General features: G+C 36.9%; 1 protein-coding gene across 6 annotated transcripts in view; it reads left to right on the top strand.

Annotated features, from left to right (window-relative positions):
• The window catches only part of MRTFB (myocardin related transcription factor B), a 215,104-nt gene that overhangs the window by 67,509 nt on the left and 127,048 nt on the right, over nucleotides 1-20,547 (top strand). For 5 of the 6 annotated variants that reach the window (XM_044935600.2, XM_044935598.2, XM_044935596.2 and 2 more), the window contains 2 exons: nucleotides 12,633-12,849; nucleotides 19,285-19,347. In XM_044935600.2, the coding sequence (XP_044791535.2) occupies nucleotides 12,696-12,849; nucleotides 19,285-19,347 (217 nt within the window). In that variant the 5' untranslated portion in view covers nucleotides 12,633-12,695. The remainder of the gene's footprint in view (nucleotides 1-12,632; nucleotides 12,850-19,284; nucleotides 19,348-20,547) is intronic. The other variant, XM_044935597.2, reaches the window with a different exon arrangement.

Here is a 20,547-nt window from a genome sequence, read left to right as displayed (position 1 = left end):
GACGACAGAGGATGAGATGGCCGGATGGCATCACTGACTCGATAGACGTGAGTCTGGGTGAACTCTGGGAGCTGGTGATGGACAGGGAGGCCTGGCGTGCTGCGATTCATGGGGTCGCGAAGAGTCGGACACGACTGAGCAACTGAACTGAACTGAACTGAACTAATGGGGTTGAGGTCTCTTTTAGATATCATGAGATGTTCTGAAATTAGATAGTGATGGTTGCACACCTTGTGACTGCTAAAGATCATTAAATTGTACACATTAAAACGATGGATTTTACATTATGTGAATTATATCTCAACAACAACAAAAAACACTTATCTACAACTGTTGTTTCACAGCTGTTTGAAATTGCAGTTTTATGATGTATGCTAAAGTGTTTAATGGAGAGAAGAATTCACAACAATTTTGAAAGGACCGTGCTACAGTGAGAATAGATTATTTTGTATTTAACTAATGGCATTAGAAACTTAGGTAAAATTATACCATCTGCTAGAGTGCTGTTGCAAAACTCTGAATATTAGCTTTCATTTGGTTTGTACTCTGAACTGTTGTCTCAGAGTGCAGTACTAACAAATTTTGCATAAAGTTAGACAGTGATGAAATAATATCTAAGAAGTAATTTGTATTAACAGATTCCAGAAACCTTGAAAAGACCAAGTTTCCAGTATGAGGTGCCCTTGGCATCAACATCAGTTTAAAAATGTTTCGTGGTTGAACCTGCCTTATCCATCCTGCTCTTGCTCAGCTTGTGGGGTGGGCAGCCTTCTGCCACTCCTGTGTCCTGGGACGCACTGAATGGGTGTGTTGAGGAGGTGACACTGAAGTCTAGCGATGGATCTGCCCTCACTAATTATTAAGTTATGTGCTAACCAGAGTCAGCTGTGTTTATTCTTAAATATGTTTATTCCAGTAGTAGTAGTAATCATCATTATGTAGTTTAACCAAATATTATGTAAACTGATGAACTGTGCATGCAAAAATGTTAAATGTCTGGGACCACAAAGCCGTGTTACTTAATACTTTTAAATTGAGTGTGGGCAAGAAACTAAGTTGGCTTCAGAACTGTAAAAATATAGACACACACTGTGCTCAAAATCCTTTAAATTTTTGTTCTACTTTAAATAAATGGAAACTAGGAGTCATAGACAGTGGTGGTTTATGCCAGAGAACTGACATCTACAGAGAGACGGCCTTGACTCTATATTGGAAGACTGGCAAACACATGGGTCTTTCTTTCTGCACTCCGACTTAAAGAAAATATCTGACGATTTATGTATATCAGTTGTAATGATTCCTCTGTTAACTGAGTTTTTCATTTTACCCAGTATCTAGTGTGGTTGCCTCAGACAAGAGGGTTGCTCTTCTGAGTACTGGATTATAAGTTAGAGGACTTGTACAGAGGACTCATGGTTCCCAGCTATGCTACTTAACTAGTCAAGATAGCTTGGATAAGTTAAATTAAGCTTCATCTTTTTTCATGTATTAATATTTTACAATACTTTGTTTAATATCTTTGCTTAAATTGAAATTCAAATTCTACTGATTTCTGATATCAAGAAGAGTAAAGAGCTTAGAAAACAGCAAAAAAAAGACCACCCTCCTAAAAGGAGGAGGGGCCCTTACTCGTCCCCTTTCTTTCTGTTTTTCTCTTTCTCTCTTCTTCCTTCCCCTCACAACTCCCCTCCCTGCCTTATAGAACTTAGAAATAGGAGTACAGTATATATTTTTTATCTGTTAAGTAAAACATTTGTTTAATCGGTTTATAAATGTTTACTTTTAGCTTTTAAATCAAATGCCAGTTTATGGTTCAACAAAACTAGAGTTTGTTTTTAACCTAGTGTTTGATAAATGTGGAAATCATTTCAGCTTAAAATTAATCCTCCAATCAGTTCTTATTCTCTGAGAATCATTCATTTTGGATCAACTTGGAAAATGCAATTGTTCAAGCTAAAAAGATTTGGGTTTTGGCTGTTTTACTTGTGGAACAAATAAAATTTTCTAGCTTTTTCTGTCTTTTTATATAGTGATTTAAAAGCCACATGTATTTTAAACTTTTGCTAATTCAAATTTTTATTTATAGATTATAATGAATATTTCAGAAACACTCTTTACATAAATGTTAGGTACAGTACTTCAGAATGCATCACTTTGGAGAGTGTTAAGTATGCACTTTGCTCCATGTTCTGTTCATTTGAAACACGTCTGCAGTAAACAAGTTAAAAAATAAATCACCATGTTGGCATTTTTACAGCTACAACAGCCACTTGAAGCACAGAAGAGCAGTTATGTAACTTTTTCTATACAGTGTATTGTCAGTGTTCGGTATATTTGTAGTACATTTCTACTATGTATTTAATAGCTGCACATAAAACTTCAACTGCTACAAATGAAAACCCTGCTTAGAAGTTGTTTATTTGAAAAAGTTATAGCCTGATGTCAAAAACATGTCTTGTTTATGTGCAGTACATCTACAGCTTTAGATTTCATTTTCTTCTGCTCTAAAGTTTAATTCCGGCTACACCTTCAGGGTTTGCTAAAGTGGAACAGTAAGTGGAGAGAGTTTCCTTCATCTGCCCTGAAGCAGATGAGGCCAATGGCTTCTTTCCAGCGCTGATGTGTCATAACTGCCTGCTCGACGAGGTCTACGCACAGAGATCACGGAACCCAGGTGCCCAGCACAGTGCCTGAGGCTCTGGACCTTCAGCGTGTGTGTAAAGAACGGTGCACGTGGAGCATTCCACAGCTGCCTCTCCCTCCTCCGCACCACTGCCTTCTCCCCCAACATCTGTCTCTCCCAATTATTTGCTCCAACTTACTGCACTTTGGCACATAAATGTCATGTTATTGTGCAAGGTATATGGGCTTTAAAGTTGGAATCCTGGCTTTTATGCGAGTCTGTCCATTTGCTTCATTTTTCCAAGCTTTGATTTCCTCATCTGTAAAGTGAGAGTAATAACCTACCAACAGGGAGGGCGTGAGAGCAAAATTAAGAAGAGTGTAGAGCAAACTTAGTTTCAGACTGAGTAGAAATGTAGTAGATATTCTTCCCTTTCCTTCGTTTGTCATTTTCAGAATTAGAAAACCAGATCCCTGAGAGGTTAAGTGGTGGTGGTGGTGTAGTTGTTAAGTTGTGTCAGACTCTTGTGACCCCATGCACATGCCTGCCAGGCTTCTCTATCCATAGTCTTTTCCAGACAAGAATACTGGAGTGGGTTGCCATTTCCTTCTCCAGGAAATCGTCCTGACCCAGGGATCGAACCCAGGTCTCCAGCACTGCAGGCAGATTATTATGGACTGAACTATCAGGGAAGCCCAGTGATTTCCTTCACTAAGTAAAGAAAGTGAAAGTGAAGTCACCAGGTCAAGAGTGAAAGTGAAGTCTCTCAGTCATGAGTGAAAGTGAAGTCGCTCAGTGTGTCTGACTCTTTGCAACCCCATGGAATGTAGCCTACCAGGCTCCTCTGTCCCTGGGATTTTCCAAGCAAGAGTAATGGAATGGGTTGCCACTTCCTTCTCCAGGGGATCTTCCCGACCCAGGGATCGAACCCGGGTCTCCCGCATTGTAGGCAGACATTTTTACCGGCTCAGCCACCAGGGAAGTCACTAGGTAGATCACTGGTTAAGTGATTTACTTCAAGTCAAATAGCTCTTTCTTCAGCCACACCCTTTTTCCAAAGTGCCCTCAGAGGGGGCCTGCGGTTTCTCACGGTGAACACTGGTTCCTGCCTGCCAGCTTTTCCAGCTCTCCAAATCAGCCGCCCTCAATTCTTTATTCTCCCTTACTTTTCATATGAGCTCATTATGAAGCCTTGACATTTTGTCTCTGAAGTATTTTTAAAATTTATTCCCCTTTCTTTATTTCCACTGTCTTAAGCTAGTCCATCAGTCTTTCAGCCTGAGATTTTTTTTTCTTAACATCTTGAACTAATCAGTAATCATTTTATTTGCTTTTTTATTGAGGTAAATATTGATTTACAGTATTAGTTTTAGATGTGCAACAAACATTGTGATTCAAAATATTTATAGATTATACTTCATTTATGTGTGTTAGTTGCTCAGTCATGTCTGACTTTTTGCGACCCCATGGTCCATCCATAGAACTCTCTAGGCAAGAATACTGGAGTGGGTTGCCATTCCTTTCTCCAGGGGATCTTCCCCACCCAGGGATCGAACCCGGGCCGATCCTGCACTGCCGGCAGATTCTTTGCCATCTGACCTACAAGTGAAGCCCATACTTCATCTATAGTAATTATCAAATATTGGCAGTATTCCCTGTGCTGTACAACATATCCTTGTAGCTTATTTTCATGTAGTAGTAGTAGCTTGTATCTTTTAATCCCTTACTCCTGTCTTGCCCCTCCCCCCACTCCTAACTTATATCTGTGAGTCTGTTTCAGTTTTCTTGTATTCATTTGTTTTAGTTTTCAGATTCCATCCATAAGTGGTAACATACAATTTTTGTCTTTCTTTGTCTGAGTTACTTCACTGAGTGTAATACTCTCTAGGTCCATCCATGTTGTTGCAAATGACATTTTCCATTCGGTTTTGTGGCTGAGTAATATTCCATTCTATACATACACTGTCTTTTTATCCACTTGTCTGTTGACTGGTCCCTAGGCTGCTTCCATACCTTGGCTACTGTAAATAGTGCCGCTGTGAGCATTGGTGTACATGTATCTTTTCAAATAAGTGTTTTCATTTTCTTCAGATACATACCCAGTAGTGGAATTGTTGGATCATATGGTAGCTCTGTTTTTAGTTTTCTCAGGAGCCTCCATGCTGTCTTCCATAGTGGCTGCACCAGTTTACACTCTCACCAACAGTGAACAAGGGATCTCTACATCCTTGCCAACACTGGTTATTCAGCGAGATTTTTATCAGTAGCATACTTCTGCCAGAATGATCTTTCTAAAATACACATCTGATCATATCACTGTTTCTCAGAATCCACGTTTCTTGACAGTTGTGCTTTAACTCGCTTGTCTTTGCACAGCCTTGTCTTTGCTTCTCCATGTTTTGCTCTTTCTATACTGGCCCTGTCAGATGTTTTGGTATTAGGTGATAGCTGTTCATGCAATTGCACTCTTTCTAGTGAGAAAAGAACTTCTGTGTCTGCAAAGTCCTCTTCACCCTGGGAGACTTTCCTGACTTACCCAAATACAATTAGACATTTAATTCTTTTGGTTTCCACAGCACTTTGTACCTACTTATATTCTATTGTTTTTACACATGCTATAATAATTTGCTTCTGACCTCTCGTCTCACTCATTGGGCAAATGATTTATCCTGTCTTTAAAATTAGGGAGTTCCACTAGATCAGTGATTGTCAGCACTGGCTACACATTAGAATCACTCTATTCGAGCAGTTGTATCAAAATCTCTAGAGATCCTCTCCTTTATCCTACCTATTAGGAATTTTAAGTTACTCAAATGATTATCATATTGTGAAGAAGATTGAAAAGCACTTATACTAGACAGATTCTAAGATACCTTTCAGCTAAAATGTTCCATTATTCTGCAAACTTGTATAGTCTGAAAATATAAATGCATTCAAGTGATCAAAACAGGAATTAAATTAGAAAAAATAAGGGAACAAAATACTTTTCATGGTAAGAGTTAATGAAAACATATGTAGTGAAGTAATATTGTATTGAAAAATGTGCTTTTAGAACTCTGATTTTCTGGTTTCATCCTAATTGCTAAAAGTGACCATGGACAGATGGGATAAAATGTTCTTTTTTGTGATTCTTTTTTTCCTCGGTTATAAAACTGGAAGGTGAGTGTTACTTACACAAAAATGTAAACAGACTTGATCCTAAATTCTTGATAACATTAAGGAATTTAACGTTTAACGTTAAGGAATTTAACAGTATAGAAACAGCAGCATAATATTTAGAAAACATCTTCACATATACAGTTGATAGCAACTGTATATGTATGTTCTTATATTTGTAAATATAAGAAACAACAGAATAACATTTAGAAAGCATCTTCACATATACAGTTGACAGCAGCTGTATATATATTTTCTTATATTTGTAGATAAATCTTGAGCTCTTAACATTGTATGTTTAGCAAACTGCCACCAGGAGCTTTGAAGGAAAAATTGATACCATAAAATAACCCAGGGTTGCTACCACTAACTTAACCGGTACAATGACTCAAAATTGTGTTTCTCAGAAGTCATTTGATACGAAAATTTCAATTTGTTTGATCATAAGACCTCATAGTAAATACTCTTCTAATGCAGAGATTACTTTTTGGTCAACTTTGTCTTTGAACTTCTTGATCCAAGTTTTATCTTATTTGAGTTTAGAAATTTATGTTTGCTATCTATTAGCCAGTGTTTCCCTAACGTTTGTAATTTGGGGGCTTTAAAGGGCAGGGACAGCAGTTTGCTGTCGCTAAAACATTTTTTTGTTGTTGAGTGTATTTGGATATTCTACCTGTCTGCATTTGGGTGATTATATATTAAACTTCTGAAGTTTGATATTCTTTGAACCCTTTATTATTTTGCATTTCTTTTATATAGCAGTGATTATATACTATTTATAATCTTTCATTTGAATTAGTCATTATGAGCAATAAGGTACAATGAAGAGATACTTGACTTTGGACTTTGCTTGATTCAAAACATTTGATTGGGGAACTACCTTAGCCCAGCATCTTTAAACTATATTAATAAGATCATTATTGGTGTTATTTTGACTCCATTGAGAAAAAAAGATTTGAGTGAATCAATAGATGAACAAATGAGAGTGATGCCTGTTGTTTTTTTCCTGTATTATTTTCTCTGTCTCTGGTGTAGTATCTGACAATGAAGAGGTTTGGCTTTTGAGAGCAGAAGCCATATCCCAGCTTGATCTTGCTAGTGTTGTGTGTGCTTTGACCTGGTATTGGATAAATGTTGAATTAGTTTCATTTTGGAATAAAGTTATGTATTAGGATATGTCAAATAGAAACTCCATGCTCATTCATTCTGTCAGTTCTAGACAAATTAATATTTTATCACAGTTTGTCTTATTAAAGTGGAATGATTGCTTTACTTTCATAACTATTAATAGATTATGACCCAATGAAAGAATTCATTCTAAGGCCGTTTCTTTCACATCTCAATTAGATACTATTGGACAGAGAATGTTTCTTTATGTATGATACTGGATTTCAATTTCAAAAGAAAATTATCAAGCATTTAAGTAGATACTAGATGACATCCTGCAAATTTGGTAGTAGAATTTCAGAATAGAAAGAATATGTACTCCATCAAAAATGTTCATGAATATTAAGTTAAAAATTTTGAACACTTTCTTTTGCTACATTTTGTTAAGATTTTCTTAACTTATAATTTTCTTAATTTGGAGGAATGTGTGGGAGTTTAAGGTGAGCATAATGTCAAGATATAATAAGTTTGAAAAAAAAAAGTTTAATATGAGGAACAGATAATAGTGCATGAAAATATTTTAAAACTTTATGTTTAAAGAATTTTCCAAATCATTAGTGCTGATGTTCAGAGTTTGTACATCTTGCCATTAAAAGGGCATTATGGTACTTGTGTCTTAGAATTAATTTGCTATTAACAGGTCTTATTTATATAAATAAATAATTTGGAATAAAAATTCATAATTTGGAAAAAATCTGAGTCATTTTATTATTCCATAGCAAAATAAGTCATTTTATATGCAAATTCACCTACCTAACACATCCTTTTTTAAAAACTTTCTTTATATATTTTTTAATTTATTTATTTTAATTGGAGGCTAATTACTTTACAGTATTGTAGTGGGTTTTGCCATACATTTACATGAATCAGCCATGGGTGTAGATGTGTTTTCCTGAATCCCCTAACACATCCTTTTGAGGTCGGCTTTAATTGGTGTGAATGTAGTTATTCCAGCCTTTCTGGGCGTTTTGTTGTATGACCTGTCTTTTTCTGTCTATATACTTCCACCGTATTTATGTTTTCATATTTAAAAGTGACATTTCTACATTTTTAGACTTTGAAAAATCCATTCTGTCAATCTTCCTCTTAATCATTGTGTTTATTAGTTCATTTACATTTAATATCATTATTGATAAAGTTGAATTTAGGTCTCCTGTTTTACTGTTTGCTTTTGTTTGTCCCATCTCTTTCTTGTTTTTCTGTTCTTTCTTAAATTAAGTGAGTATTATATAGAATTCCTTTTTTAATATTCCTATTGGCTTTTTATATTCCTATTGGCTAAAACTGGGTTTTTTATTTTTAAATGTTTTTCCAGAAATTATAATATACAACCTTAACTTCTCAGTCTGTTTCAAATTAAAATCATACAACTTCCTTATAATGTATATAGAAGTATAAAAATGTTGTAATGTGATTATCCCTCTCCCATCTTTTATACTATAATTGTCATATATGTTACATCTACATACATTATAAACCCAGTAACACAGTGTTATAATTTTTACTTAGAAAGGTAATATTAAGGAAATCAAGAGGAAAAAACTAGTATATTTATCTACACGTTTACCACCTCTGATGTTTTTCATTCCTAAGATCCAAGTTTCTATGTGGGGTTACTTCCCTTCAGCCTGAAGAAATTCTTTTAGCATTTCTTGTAGTGTGTGTCTCCTGGTGACAATTTTGCCTTCGTTATTAAAGGGTATTTTTGTTGGGTATGGAATTCTGGATGGACAGTTGTGGAGACTCTGGATTCTCTAGAATAAGGTTCCCTCTTAGAGCATTATTTTATTTTAGCAGGCCATTAACTTTGCTAAACTCACTTTTGCAAACTCTTATCTTTCCAATGGTGAGCAGCAGGTAAAATCTCAGCTCTTTCCTTTTTGCTTTAATAAAAGGAGTTAGGAGTTTGTCCTGCATGTGCATAATTTAGGCATCAGCCAGAGAAGTGGGCAGTTTATACACAGAATTTAGAACCTCCTCCTTTATGGGTCTCTCCTTTTTGGAAACTCTTTTAATATACAGTGTGTCAAGAGATAGATCTGCATGTCCACAGTCAATTGGCTTGCAACAAAGGTGCAGAGACAGTTCAATGGAGAAAAGATAACCTTTTCAACAAATGGCGCTGGAACAAAAAGATACCTATGCCAGAAACAAAAAGTTATAATTCATATATTGTAGCAGATATAAAAGTTAACTCAAAGTGGATCATGGACTTAAATGTAAACTATTAAACTATAAAACATCTAGAAGAAAACATAGGAGATCATCTTTGTGATCTTGGGTTAATCAAAGATTTTTATGTGATACATAAAAGAAAAAATTGATAAATTTGGCTTCATAAAGTTAAAAAACATCTGTTCTCTACAAAGCACTGTTAAGAACACACAAAGATAAGCCATAGACAGGGGAGAATACAGGCATACCTCAACAACATTGCAAGTTTAGTTCCAGACCATTGTGGTAAAGCAAATACCACGAAAAGCAAGTCATACAAATTTGGGTTTCCCAGTGTATATAAAAGTTTACACCATACTGTAGTCCGTTACGTGTGCAAGAGCATTATGAGTGAAAAGACATTTGATATATCTTAATTAAAAATGTTGTTGTTGTTGTTCAGTCTCTAAGTCACGTCTGACTCTGCCACGCCATGGACTTCAGTACACCAGCCTTCCTTGTCTTACTGTTTCCTGGAGTTTGCTCAGACTCATGTCCATTGAGTCAGTGATGCCATCCAACATCTCATCCTCTGTCATCCCCTTCTCTTCCTGCCCTCAATCTTTCCCAGCATCAGGGTCTTTTCCAGTGAGTCAGCTCTTCACATCAGGTGGCCAAAGTATTGGAGCTTCATCATCAGTCCTTCCAATGAATATTCAGGATTGATTTCCTTTAGGATTGACTGGTTTGATCCCCTTGCTGTCTAATGGACTCTCAAGAGTCTTCTTCAACACCACAGTTCAAAAGGATCAATTCTTCAGTGTTCAGCATTCTTTATAATCCAGCTGTCACATCTGTATATGACTACTGGAAAAACCGTAACTTTGACTATACGGATCTTTGCCAGCAAAGCAATATCTCTGCTTTTTAATACAAGGTCTAGGTTTTGTCATAGCTTTCCTTTCAAGGACACCTTCATAGATCACAGCCTTGTTGTGGCGAAGGGGCTTGCATAACTCAATGAAGCTCTGAGCCATGCCATTCAGGGCCACCCAAGATGGATGAGTCACAATGAAGAGTTCTGGCAAAGCATGGTCCACTGTAGGAGGAAGTGGTAACCCACTCCAGTGTTCTTGCTTGGAGAACCCCATGAACAGTATGAAAAGACAAAAAGATAATATCAGAAGATGGTCTCCACATGTTGGAAGGTGTCCAATATACTGCTGGGGAAGAACAGATGGCAATTGCTAGTAGCATATTTTAGTAATAAGTGTTTTCCACAGGACTGGAAAAGGTCAGTTTTCATTCCAATCCAAAAGAAGAGCAATGCCAAAGACTGTTGAAATTGCCGTAGAGTTGTGCTCATTTCACTTGCTAGCAAGGTAATGCTTAAAATCCTTCAAGCTAGGCTTCAGCAGTATGTGAACCAAAAACTTCCAGATGTACAAACTGAAGTTAGAAAAGGCAGAAGAATCAGAGATCAAATTGCCAGCATTCATTGGATTTTCCTGTAGAAAAAGCAAAGGAATTCTAAAAAAAGACCTGCTCCTGAGAAACCTGTATGCAGGTCAAGAGGGAACAGTTAGAACCCTACATGGAGCAACAGACTGGTTCAAAATTGGAAAAGGAGTATGTCAAGGCTGAATATTGTCATCCTGCTTATTGAACTTCAGTACAGAGTACATCAATGCAAAATACCAGGCTGGGTGAATCACAAGCGGCAATCAAGACTGCTGGGAGAAATATCAATAACCTCAGATATACAGATGACACCACTCTAATGGCAGAAAGTGAAGAGCCTCTTGATGAAGGTGAAAGAGGAGAGTGAAAAACTGGCTTAAAATTCAGCATTCAAAAAACTAAGATCATGGCATCTAGTCCCATCACTTCATGGCAAATAGACGGTGAAAAGTGGAAACAGTGACAGATTTTATTTTCTTGGGTTCCAGAATCACTGAGGATGGTGACTGCAGCCATGAAACTCTTGCTCCTTGAAAGGAAAGCTATGATAAACCAGACAGAGAGAGAAAGAGACTGGGCAATGGCCATTGCTAAAGCCATCAGAATGTATAACATTTATCAGTGAAGGTGGCCATCTTATGTGGCACCCCAGAATAGTTTCAACAGTAATATTGAAGATGACTGACCATAGATCACCATAACAAATTTAATGATAAAAAAGTTTGAAATGTTTCAAAAATTACCCAGCACCACAAAGTGAGCAAATATTGTTGGAAAAATGGTGCCAGTAGACTTGCCTGATGCAGGGTTGTCATAAACTTTCAAGATTTGTTTTTTTGTTTTTAAATGTAGTATCTGCAAAGTGGAATAAAGTAAAGCACAATAAAACAAAGTATGCCTATGTTTACAAGTCACATGTCTGATAAAGAACTTTTGTCCAGAATATGTAAAGAGTTCTTGAAACAATAATAAGAAAATAAAACCACCTATTTAAAATTAATTGAAGATTTGTTCAGATACTTACCTCAAGAAGATATACAGATGACAAATAAGCACATTGAAATATGCTCAACATCATTAGGGAAATGCAAATTAAAACAAGATACCACTACACACCAATTAAAAAAACTAAAATTTTTAAAACTGGCCATAATCAAGTGTTGGCAAGGATGTAGACCAACTAGAATTTTCCTCACTGCTGGTAGGAATGCACAGTGGCACAGCTATTTTGAAAAATAATTTGTTAGTTTCTTTAAAATTTATACATGCAGCTGCCATACAATCTAGCTGTTTCACTGCTATTTACCCAAGAGAAGTGAAAGCATCTATACATACAAGAACATTGATAGCATCTTAATTTGTAAGAGTCAAAAACTGGAATTAACTCAGATGTCCATCAGTAGGAGAGTGGATGAACACACTGATAGAGGATGCTGCTAAGCCTATCAGATGCTTTGCCATCACTTGATACGGACCATCATCCTTTTAGCTTTCAGCTTTCTATACAGTTTTCTTTTTGCCTGCTGCCCAGCCCCTAAGCCAGTGTCACATATTTAGGGTTTTAACTGTGGCTTCAGTACTTCTGTTACCCAGTTTCTGTATTAGTCAGAATGAGCCAGGTTATGCTGTGATAGTAAATAATCCCAAATCTCACTGACTTAGTTTGTCTCTTTGATGTGAACTGTATGTCTCTTGTGGGTTGGCGGAGAGTTGTGTTCTCTGTTCTCACTCTGAGACGTAGGCTGATGGAGGAGTCTTTTATCTGAAACATTGCTGGTTGCTGGGAATGTAGACTTAAGTATTAACACCAATAGCTCTAACTTCCTTTGATGCATAGATAAAAGTATACAAAATACCTTTCAGTATTTATTTACCTAGGTAAACATGGTTTTAAATGGGAGGTATATTATTCCTGTATGTTGGACAAGGAACCTGAATCCAAAGAGGGTAAATGAATGGCAGTCGCCACACAAAAGTGAAACGACGAGAACTCGGGGTTCCCATTTTAATACTTCTGTGCAAATCAGAAAAAGAAATGTACCGTCTATTCACACGTTCTTCATTTTGTCAGTCTCTCCAGCAGACCACATTTAAGAGGCGTCTCATACCCGCTGCTGCCAGTGGCCGGGACACCATGGATCACACAGGGGCACTGGACACCGAGGATGAGCTGGGACCTTTAGCCCATCTCGCTCCAAGTCCTCAAAGTGAAGCCGTTGCCCACGAATTCCAGGAACTCTCCTTGCAGTCCAGTCAGCACCTGCCTCCTCTTAACGAAAGGAAGAATGGTGAGTTCGGCGTGTGCATGGGAGCTTGCCTTTTTGTGAGCCAGTGTATCCCTCTGGTAGTAATTTGTTGGTCAGTTCCACTGGGCAGCCTGTTCCTGAGGAGAGAACCTCAGAGGGGTGCTGTCTGGTTTTGAGTAATAGCCAGGGTTTCACGTGCCATTCAATTCTTTCATCATTTCCCCAGCATCTCTGGTAGTAACATTATCTTTGGAAATAAGCTTTAGGTTCAACCACTTTAGCACAAGCAGAAGGTCTCAGGCTAGCGTAGCATTGGAAAGCAGCTTTCTGTGCTGGACTTGACTGGATTCTCCTGCCATGTTCCCTGTCTCCAGTGTGCTGCACCTTAACTGTAGAATTGCCAGCATTTGTGCTCTCAGTGATCACTAAGAAAACAAGAATTTCTTGAGTATTTTTTATATTAATGAGGATAGGATATGGCCATATTCTCAGTCTTCAGCTGGCTGATACCTGTATACAAAATGAATAGTTTCTGTTCTTTGTTACCTGTTCAGAAAATTCTCTTGATTAATCAGAGACTTTCTGGAGTCTCCAGAAGGCACAATACTGTCAGTTTTTAACAAAAATGAATAGAGATAGATGAGATACATCTATTTTATAATACTTAAAACATAAAAACTACCAAAGTGTTAAAATTTACAAACTCACTAAACATATGTATCAAAGGGAAGAATTAAGAATTTCAACTGGATTTGCCACACTTCCATAGTTCTCATGAATCTTCCATTCTCAAATGTGTATTTTAATTAAAAGCCAGAAGAAATAAAACTTGCCCTGTGGAGCACTTCCTTATGTATCTTGTTATATCTTTCTGGGTTCTAAGTGTTTCCTGATCCTTTTCAAATAATGGCCTTATCTTATTCAGGAAAATGGGTTTAAGACACTGCTATTCTCAGCTCTTCAGTACCTGGTTTTGGGTGGGGTGTCCGTATTCTCCCTTCCAACAAGCTATCTGATGGGTATTGGGCACAACCCTTTTCTGTGCAGTTGGTATAAAGCAGCATCTCGCTCAGGCCTGTCAAAGCTGTCTGGAGGCTATGGTTAGGTGGTAATGGCTTTAGAACCTTCAATCATTTGGGAGCCTAGCTTTGTCTTAGACAGTAGGGTAGAATATAACCACATTTACTGAAACATGATAAATTGACCACATTTATACAGTATACTTAGACGAGTATCATATTCAAATTATTTCCCTCAAAAAACCCCAAAATGAATTGAACTTGTATAAAATTTCAATAATATACAGTTGCCCAAGAAAATAGTCATATGTAGCAGAGGAGGGAGGTGTAAGGGGAAAGTTTTTGCTTTGTGGGACTTTTACTTGATACAGCTTGCTGCATTCCCTTGCAAGAGTGTTCTCTTGAATATTTATGCCTGAACATAAGGTAAGCCCCAGATATGAGCTGGTTTTCCCCGTATAAAGTTTTAGAGTGAGGGAGATGAAATGGTAAAAATTTGAATTTATTAATTTAGTTACATGTATATAATTAACACCACATATTATGAAGCAGTGCAATAATATAGAGGATTTGTTTTATCCACACTCATATTTCATAAGATCATCTTGCCTAAACTCTGTGTGTCTGTGTGGTGTTTTTATCATCAGTAGGAACCCCCCCTGCATCATTCGTGCAGCACTGAAATCCAGGGTGCATCTTCATTTGTGTCTCTCTTGTTTGAGTTACACCGGTTTTTAGATACATGCACGACCTGACACTGAAGGTTTTATGTCTAAACCGCAAGTACCATTCCCAGAACAGTGGGGCTGTTTTTCATGTGTTCTACAGTGTTGTGTTTGTAATCACTCATGTTTGATTTGCAATTGGTCATAACATTTTAGGAGGCTGTAATTTCTGTTATAGAATTTAATCATCTATTTTTTTTTTTTTTCTGCGTGGCTAACACATGTAACTGGTTTAAAATGCAGGGGATACCAGTGACTACACGGTGAAAAGTCAGTTACCCTCCCAGTCGTGCCCCTCAGCTGCGCAGTTACTCCTCCAGAATTAACCTTTCTTACTTGTGTCCTTTCTGAGAGAATGGTATTTGACTACCTTTTTAAAAGCAGTGTCTGAAAATCTTTCTTTGTAACAACAGCCAACACTTCATTTTAAGGTTATCTGGAAATAATGTGTTGGTTCTTTTCTTCCTTTTTTTTCCTGATTCTATTAAAACATTTCTATAAACAGACTAAAACCAGCTTCTAGGGAAGTTGATTTTTAAGTTAATGCGTTTTCGTCAAGTACTTTTTTGTTCAAGATTAAGTAAATGAAAGAGCATCTCATTATACACTGTGTAAGGACTCAAATATAGACAGTCTCCTCTTTCTTAATATGTGACTTCAGAAAGTTAAAAATCTTACCTTATATTCAGGCGTATTATACTCTAATTTCAAGCTTATGAAATGTTAGCCTAAGTTGCATATACCTTCCAAGACATAAATGAATTGTTGTACAGCTGTCAAAAATACAGGTTTTTGGATATGGGAACGTAAAGAGAGTAGAACAACATCAGACAGTCTATAGGTAGAAAAACCGTAACATTCTTACCTTGGTGATTTTTTAATGTTTATTCTTCATCTTTTTAGGTCTTCTTAATTCCATCTTTAAATCATATCATGTACAAAATGTAGATGTTAGCCTCAAAATTAATTAATAGAAAGTACTATATTGGGCTTCCCAGGTGGCACTAGTGGTAAAGAACCCGCCTGCCAACGCAGGAGACATAAGAGATGCAGCTTCGATCCCTGGGTTGGGAAGATCACCTGGAGGAGGGCATGGCAACCCACTCCAGTATTTTTGCCTGGAGAATCCCATGGACAGAGGAGCCTGGCAGGCTACAGTCCATAGCGTTGCCAAGAGTCGGAAATGACTCAAGCGACTTTAGCATACATAGCACAGTACGTTTAGATATTTTGAAATAATCAAATAATAGATTTTTTGTGTGTGTGATTATGTTTTATTGTTGTTTGCTAAGCTTTTGAATTTTGCTTGTTAGAATTACTTTCTTTTGGAGAGGAAATGAAGATATTTCAATTTGGGATTGGTATGTAGACAGATTGTATCACTAAATAGTTTGTAAATAAACTTTATACGGAAAATGAAGTTGATACCTAAGTACAGTAATGAGTCTAGGGTCTTCCCTTATTTTTGATTAAAACTTACATTGGCAGTGGTGGTGGAGTGATAGAATATTCCCACTGCTGGGGTAAATATGAAAGATGTTTAGTAAAGGTAAGCTAGGGCTTTCCTTTACCCTTGAATGTGGGCAAAATATTTCTCAAGTTAATGGCATTTCAGCAGTAAGTGTACCATTTAGGCAATTAACTCTTCCCAACAGGACAGTCTTCCATAAAGGAAGGTAGATATACTTTTACTAAATAACGTACCTTTCTAAAAGAATGCATGTTGTTCAGTTGCTAAGTCATGTCCAACTTCTTGCGACCCCATGGACTGCAGCATGCCAGACTCCCCTGTCTTTTACTGTCTCTCAGAGTCTGCATACACAGGAAAACTGAGCTTTGTTTTGACATAATATATACATAATAGATCCATTTTCACGTTTCCATGTCAACATTCCTTTAGATGGTTAACACTGAGAAAAAGAGGGATTTCAGTCAAAGGGAAAGTTAGTTCTTTTATTGTTTATAAAAGAAAGCCTTAGGTGCTCTAAGGTGAATTTCACTTATAAAAGCAGGGAAGGGCAGAATAGATGGAAACAACATACCTGAAAGAGCTACAGCTCTTTGTGCCCACGCTTAGATGAGACCATGAGGAAGAAGCTTTTCATTCATGAAGTCATTTAAGACTGAGAAGTGTGCTGGTTGGTGAACTTAAGCTTTTAGCTCACTACCAGCATTTTCACAGAGTAAACCAGTAAGTTGACATAGATTCCCCACTCATAAAGAGTTCCTGATTTTGGTGCTTCTTTGCACGTCTCTGAAGATCTCATCATGTTAACATGACTGTAGACATCCCACAGGCCAGCTGACCGTGTCACGTACTGGGAAAATGAGTATCTGCCCCCTTTCCCTTTCTGTATTAGCAGGTTTTTTGAAACTGTATGTACTACTGAGTAGTCACTGTGTTTTAGGCCTTCATAGAGAAGAGTGACTTAATTTGTTATTCTTACTTTAAACTTTGGTATCATTGGTTACTGCACTTATTAGGTCTTTGAGCTTGTGGGCCCATCTTGAAAACTTTTTAAAGATTTTCCATCTGTTAAATGGGTCACACTGAACAGTTTTAGACTTCACTTGTTCTGTTCCAGATGACCACTTATTAGAGAGAAAATAATTTATTCCAAAGTTTCTTACATGCAAGGAATTCAAGGTGGCTCTTTACATTGGATTCAATACAGGTATATAATACAGAGGCAAACAGTCTGAACTTTGCATGGAGCCCAGCCAAAGGAAATTGCGCGCCTTGTACCATAGAAAATAAGTTGTATATGTTCACAACTGATCTTTTCTATGGGTTTTACTTTGAAAACAATTCCCCACACCTCATTAACCTTTAGACTTTACCGTCGGTCTAGGTGTTTGGAAGAGCACAAAGGTGCTCAGGATTTGTCTTGTGTAACACCCTGTTTTGTAGAATATGCACCAGCTGATATGGTTGGTGAAAGAGAAGATAGTTCTATTTTTCTCTGGAGCAAACAGCGAGACATGAAATTCTCATAGTGTCAAAACTGGGAATGAAATAGTTGGATGCTGAATAGCCAAGACGTGAAACTGTGGGATTCTTGCTTTCCCTTTCTATAACTAGAGGTAATAGAAATGAATAATTTTATGTAAAATTGTTTTGTCATTGACTTTATAATTAACATATTTAGGTTCTTCAATATTTGAAATAATTCTCAAGGATATTGATAAACATTCTGATACATTTAGATAGTAGATTTCTTTTCCGACTCTCAAGAGTTACTGAGGAGTACTTGGACTAAGAGAAATATGTACTCTGTAACTGTAATTTTCCTTAGTTTTTATTATATTTTTAAAATTAGTCTTTAGGACTTAAACTAAACACAATTAAAAGTTTTAAAGTTAGCTACAAACTTCTGGGCAGCTGCAAATGAAATTCTTGATTAATTGTGGCAGCTCTCATTCTTTTTGTTTGTGACAATTTCTTGGAGCCTTCGAAATGAAAAGGAAGCCGTGTAAGTAGCTTAAGGGTGAGGTCCTCTCTTCCACAATGGTCTTTATAGTCTCCTATTAAATAGCATGTTTTGTTTTACAGTATAAATAAGCACCTGTAACCCTGTCCACCTTCGTTTTTCTACTGTGGATTTCTTATTTGGATAGTTTTGCTGTTACTGAGAGTTTGGCTTGCTTCAGTGCATTGCTGGACACACCCAGACAAAGCATATGTGGAGGGAGGGTGGCGGCTGGACGTGGACTCACAGCCTGCCTTTGTAGCCGGAAGTGTCAGAACACTAACTTAGGCCTGCCTTAGTTCTCACTGTCACCGAGGGGATGGGTGAGGCGCACTACAGTTTCAGAAACACATCAACAAGACCACAGGCCCCAGCTACAGCGCTCTTGAAGCCTCATTTTGAGTTATTTTTCCAGTCTTAAAAGTTGTGTCCTCTTGCAGAAATTTGTTTGAAATGTCAACAATTAACATTTATTATGTCTAAGCTTTAGAACATAATAGTAATTAGCAGTTTAATCCAGTATGAGACGTCATTATCTTAAACCACATTTATGTAAGATTTTTATAAGACTTTTCTAGAGTCATATAAGTACATTTTTTATTATATAGGTTTGATAATTTTTGTAAAACTAGAGTCCACCATATGATGTATATTAGTCACTGGAGCAGCGAATAAACTGAAATCAATTTATTAAGAAACAGTCTCTCTCCTGTCCCTCAGAATGCAATTTTTAAAAAGAACATATGTAATATGAATGATTAGTTAATAAATGTTACTCAGTTATAATTCCCTATCTACTTAGGCCTTTCAAGGCTACTTGGAATTGAATTGTTTATAATCAGACCTTTTGCTGGGCTGAGAGACTTTGTTGAAATTAAGTCAGGGCTCTTCTCACTTAGGTCTGACCCTAACCCAACCATAGGACCTCCTCTAGCTACAAAGGTAGAGAAGGGGTAGATAAGGGATGCCTGCTGTCTACCATAACCCAATAAATATACAGAGTATACTAGAAAAAAGTGACCTATGATTTTTTTCTTTGTTATTATATTTTATTTTAAGGCATCAGTAATGAAGTATTATTGTGAAAGAAAGCAAAAGGACAAATATGTTGGAGTAACAAATGAACTGTAATTTTCTCTTTGATTTATAGTTAATAATCACCCAGACTAATTAGCAAATATCCTACCCAGTGTTTATCTAACTCCTTTAAATTAATCCATACTGCTGGCTACCCTCACCTGCTGCCCTCACTATTATTAACAGGAAGTATAGTCTTTTGGGAGTCAGGACTCCAGTCTCCTCTGCTGACTCAGTCTGTGAGCATGGGTAAGTCTCGAGCTCTCTGTGTTGCGATTATGCCCATTGTAATTGTAATATTCATATGGTAGCTTTCAGCCCATGTGTCGTTCTCTGGCTGCCCTTTCTCGTTACATCGTGTGTTCTTATATCTCATCTGTCACTTTCGCCTTGTGCTGTTCGTTCGGCAGCAGAAACAGAAAGAATGGAAGATAACTTCCATCTCAGTTAACCAATGGAATTTTCCATAGATACGAAGTAGTAATGTCACTGTTTTTAATATGTTCCTCATAGATGTATTATTAAACATACATGCCAGCTCATTCAGTCAGTCAGACTCCCCTCCCCCCATGTTTAAAAGGAAAGAGAAATTGGCTCAATTTGTGTTATCCTAAAAAGATTACATCTAATGTGGAATATGCAGTGTCATTCTATTCATGGTTTTCAAGGGTTGGCAGGTATGTATTTACATTTTTATAACAGGATCAGACTCAATTAAAAGACAATATTTTAACTTTATATTAAGCCTGAATCATGTCCTTTTCTGGCTGCTTATGTTGTTTTTTTATTAAGAAAATGCTAATCGTTGGGTATCTATTTCACTAACTTAAATTTTTGATCTATGACCTCTGTGTTTAGTAAAGTCTGATCACAGCCTTTTGCCTTTGGTTCTTATAAGTTAAGTTTAAAAACTGACAAATGTTAGAATTTGTCAGTACTCTGCAGAATTGAGATTTATAGCTACAAAATAGGAGACGTTCTTTGACAATCCTTGTTCCTGACACAGCAGTTTAGAAGTGTATCGATTAGAGCAGCTATCATATACTATATAAGAGAAAAGTTTGCCATATCAGAATGCTTAGCTTTCCCAAAATATTAAAAGAAATTAGTATTTCAAGAGTAGAAATGGGTTTACTTTTTATTATTAGAAAATATTGATTGAATGATCATTGTGTGTCCTACCGTAAATAATTCTCAGATCTTAGGCTTCTGGTACAGTGTTGGCAGTTCAGTAGGAAATTCTCATAAAATTGTTAGACTCATAGATCTTTCAAAGTAGTTCCCTCAGCTAAAGAAATTAATTTAGAGATGATTCTCTCAGATAACTGGGAGGAAGAAGAACCTAATTTTAAAGAGCGAGTGCAGAGATAAGCCTGCTCTGTGGCACTAGACGTGTGGTCTGAGGGCACACAAGCGTGTGTCTGTCATGTGTGAAAAGGAGTCAGGTTA

The sequence above is a fragment of the Bubalus bubalis genome, chromosome 24, assembly GCF_019923935.1.
Source record: "Bubalus bubalis isolate 160015118507 breed Murrah chromosome 24, NDDB_SH_1, whole genome shotgun sequence".
NCBI classification, from domain to species: Eukaryota; Metazoa; Chordata; class Mammalia; order Artiodactyla; family Bovidae; genus Bubalus; species Bubalus bubalis.
Note: the sequence above shows the minus strand (reverse complement) of the source record. Positions and strands in the feature narration are given on the sequence as shown.